Source organism: Xiphias gladius, chromosome 8 (assembly GCF_016859285.1).
Source record: "Xiphias gladius isolate SHS-SW01 ecotype Sanya breed wild chromosome 8, ASM1685928v1, whole genome shotgun sequence".
In the NCBI taxonomy this organism is placed as follows: Eukaryota; Metazoa; Chordata; class Actinopteri; order Istiophoriformes; family Xiphiidae; genus Xiphias; species Xiphias gladius.
The window spans coordinates 3,647,857-3,649,709 of NC_053407.1; the positions used below are offsets into that span (position 1 = coordinate 3,647,857).

At 37.9% G+C, this 1,853-nt stretch overlaps 1 protein-coding gene across 1 annotated transcript in view; it reads left to right on the forward strand.

Moving 5' to 3' along the window:
* Nucleotides 1-424, forward strand: part of cry2 (cryptochrome circadian regulator 2) — a 13,585-nt gene extending 13,161 nt beyond the window's left edge. Inside the window, exon 7 of the mRNA XM_040132171.1 lies at nt 386-424. Coding sequence (XP_039988105.1) covers nt 386-424 — 39 coding nt within the window. The remainder of the gene's footprint in view (nt 1-385) is intronic.
* Nucleotides 425-1,853: the final 1,429 nt, after the last annotated feature.

The following is a 1,853-nucleotide window of genomic DNA, read 5'->3' on the forward strand; positions in this document are numbered from 1 at the left end:
CTTTTGCATGATATTAAAGGAATAGTTCAATATTTTGGGAAATATGGTTATTTGGTTTCTTTTTTGGAAGTGAAAATATTGATTCTGTCTCATGTCTATGTTAAGTACAGAGCTGGAATCAGGAAATGGGTAGTTCAGCTTAGCATAAAGACTGGAGGTAGGGTAAAACAGTTATCCTAGCTCTCTCCAAAGTGGAAAAAAATAACCTACCAGCACCTCTAGGGCTCACCTATTAACATGTATACAGTGGCAGCACTTACAAGCGTCATACTTTTTCACTGCGTTGTTTTTGCAGCACCTCAGCAGGGTTGATGCGATAAAAATGCAGTATTTTTCAACTCCCACCGCATAAAATCCAACATGCTGTTCTCTGTTCTGTCACCAGGTGTCGCAAAGTCGCTCCCTCATCACTGCTCTATGTTGATGCAGAGAGGAGACCCAAAACAGCTTGAGAATTGTTTCACTGTATTTCATATCATACAGGGATAAAATAATAATAATTTCTTATGCAAAGTTTCAGATATTTAGTCAAGTATCTATTAAACATGGTTAATGCAGTATCTCAAGTTATGGAAATATTAAACACGATGTAGGTTACAGTTCAGATGACAACTTCTTTGTTAACTGGTCATTTTAAATTTGATATATCACACAGCTGCTGTCAGAAACTGCTGTATTTATGTTGACGTTGTCAGACGATGTTGTGGTCTTAAGAAAGCCCATATATTTCATCATCAACCAGCTTGCAATGCTCTCTCGTTAACAATAGTATGCCAAGACCAAATCTATTTCTTTGAAATGGGAAAACATGTAAATGAGATAAACTATAGGCTAGGCCTGAGACCAGGAACAGACAGATATGACTATATTGTGAATTTGGCTGCATTAAAGTACAGTATAGATGAACAGAGAGTGCAGGGGGCATGAGGGAAGAATGGTAGTTTCATGGGCTGTCTTCTCCAGACTTTTTTGGGGGAGCAGCCAGGAATGGTCTGTTTTTTCTCACCCTTGATTTTTATTTCATTTCAACATTCCCTTGTGGGGTTTAATGTATAACAAAAAATTGTAATTGAAAGGATTGATTTTTGTGTGTGTCACTTTTGAGAAACCGAATAGACTTGGGTGTTGGTGTGGTTGAACGTTATCTGTCCACAGAGCGCTTTTTTTTACATTCCTACTGTAGATCCCACTGTTTTCATCTTAACAGAAACCAGAACTATGACAAAATGTAACATGTCATATAGACTATTCAATAATGCTGCATGTGATCCATGAGTTATCTCAACCAGTGTTAGGATTACAGTCAGTGGGGTTTAACTCTCTAAAAACAGACATCAGCCCCCCAAGATGTCTCAAAAACTGTTAAATTAATATTAGCATTTCTAATTCTGCAATGATGTAAAAAATATTTAAAATCAAATTCACTGTTCAGTCGTTAGTCATTTTAAATGTGTGTGTGGCTCTGCCCTGATCAGTGTGTCTGACTTGGCTCTCCTGTCAGTACTGTGTATAACATGACTAATTAGGACATGTGCAGGATGATTTTATGTGCCATGGTTCATGAGCTGCTCAGATTAAATGTTTTGTACGCCTGTGTGTAATTATTGTGTGTAGATTCAGTGAATCTGGAGCAAGCCTTTAGTCAGAGCTGTCAGTTCAGCTTGTCAGTTCTCATCATCTCTGTCGTGCATTAAAGATGAGCATCCCCAAATCTGTTATGAAACTAGAGACTAAATTTCTCACTGAGAAGGTGGTGAGCTTTTTATTGTGATATGGGGTCATGACACTTTTAAGTGCTGCCACTGTAGTATCTCATTTGGCCAACCTGTTTAACGAAGGCAGTGTACTGTAAA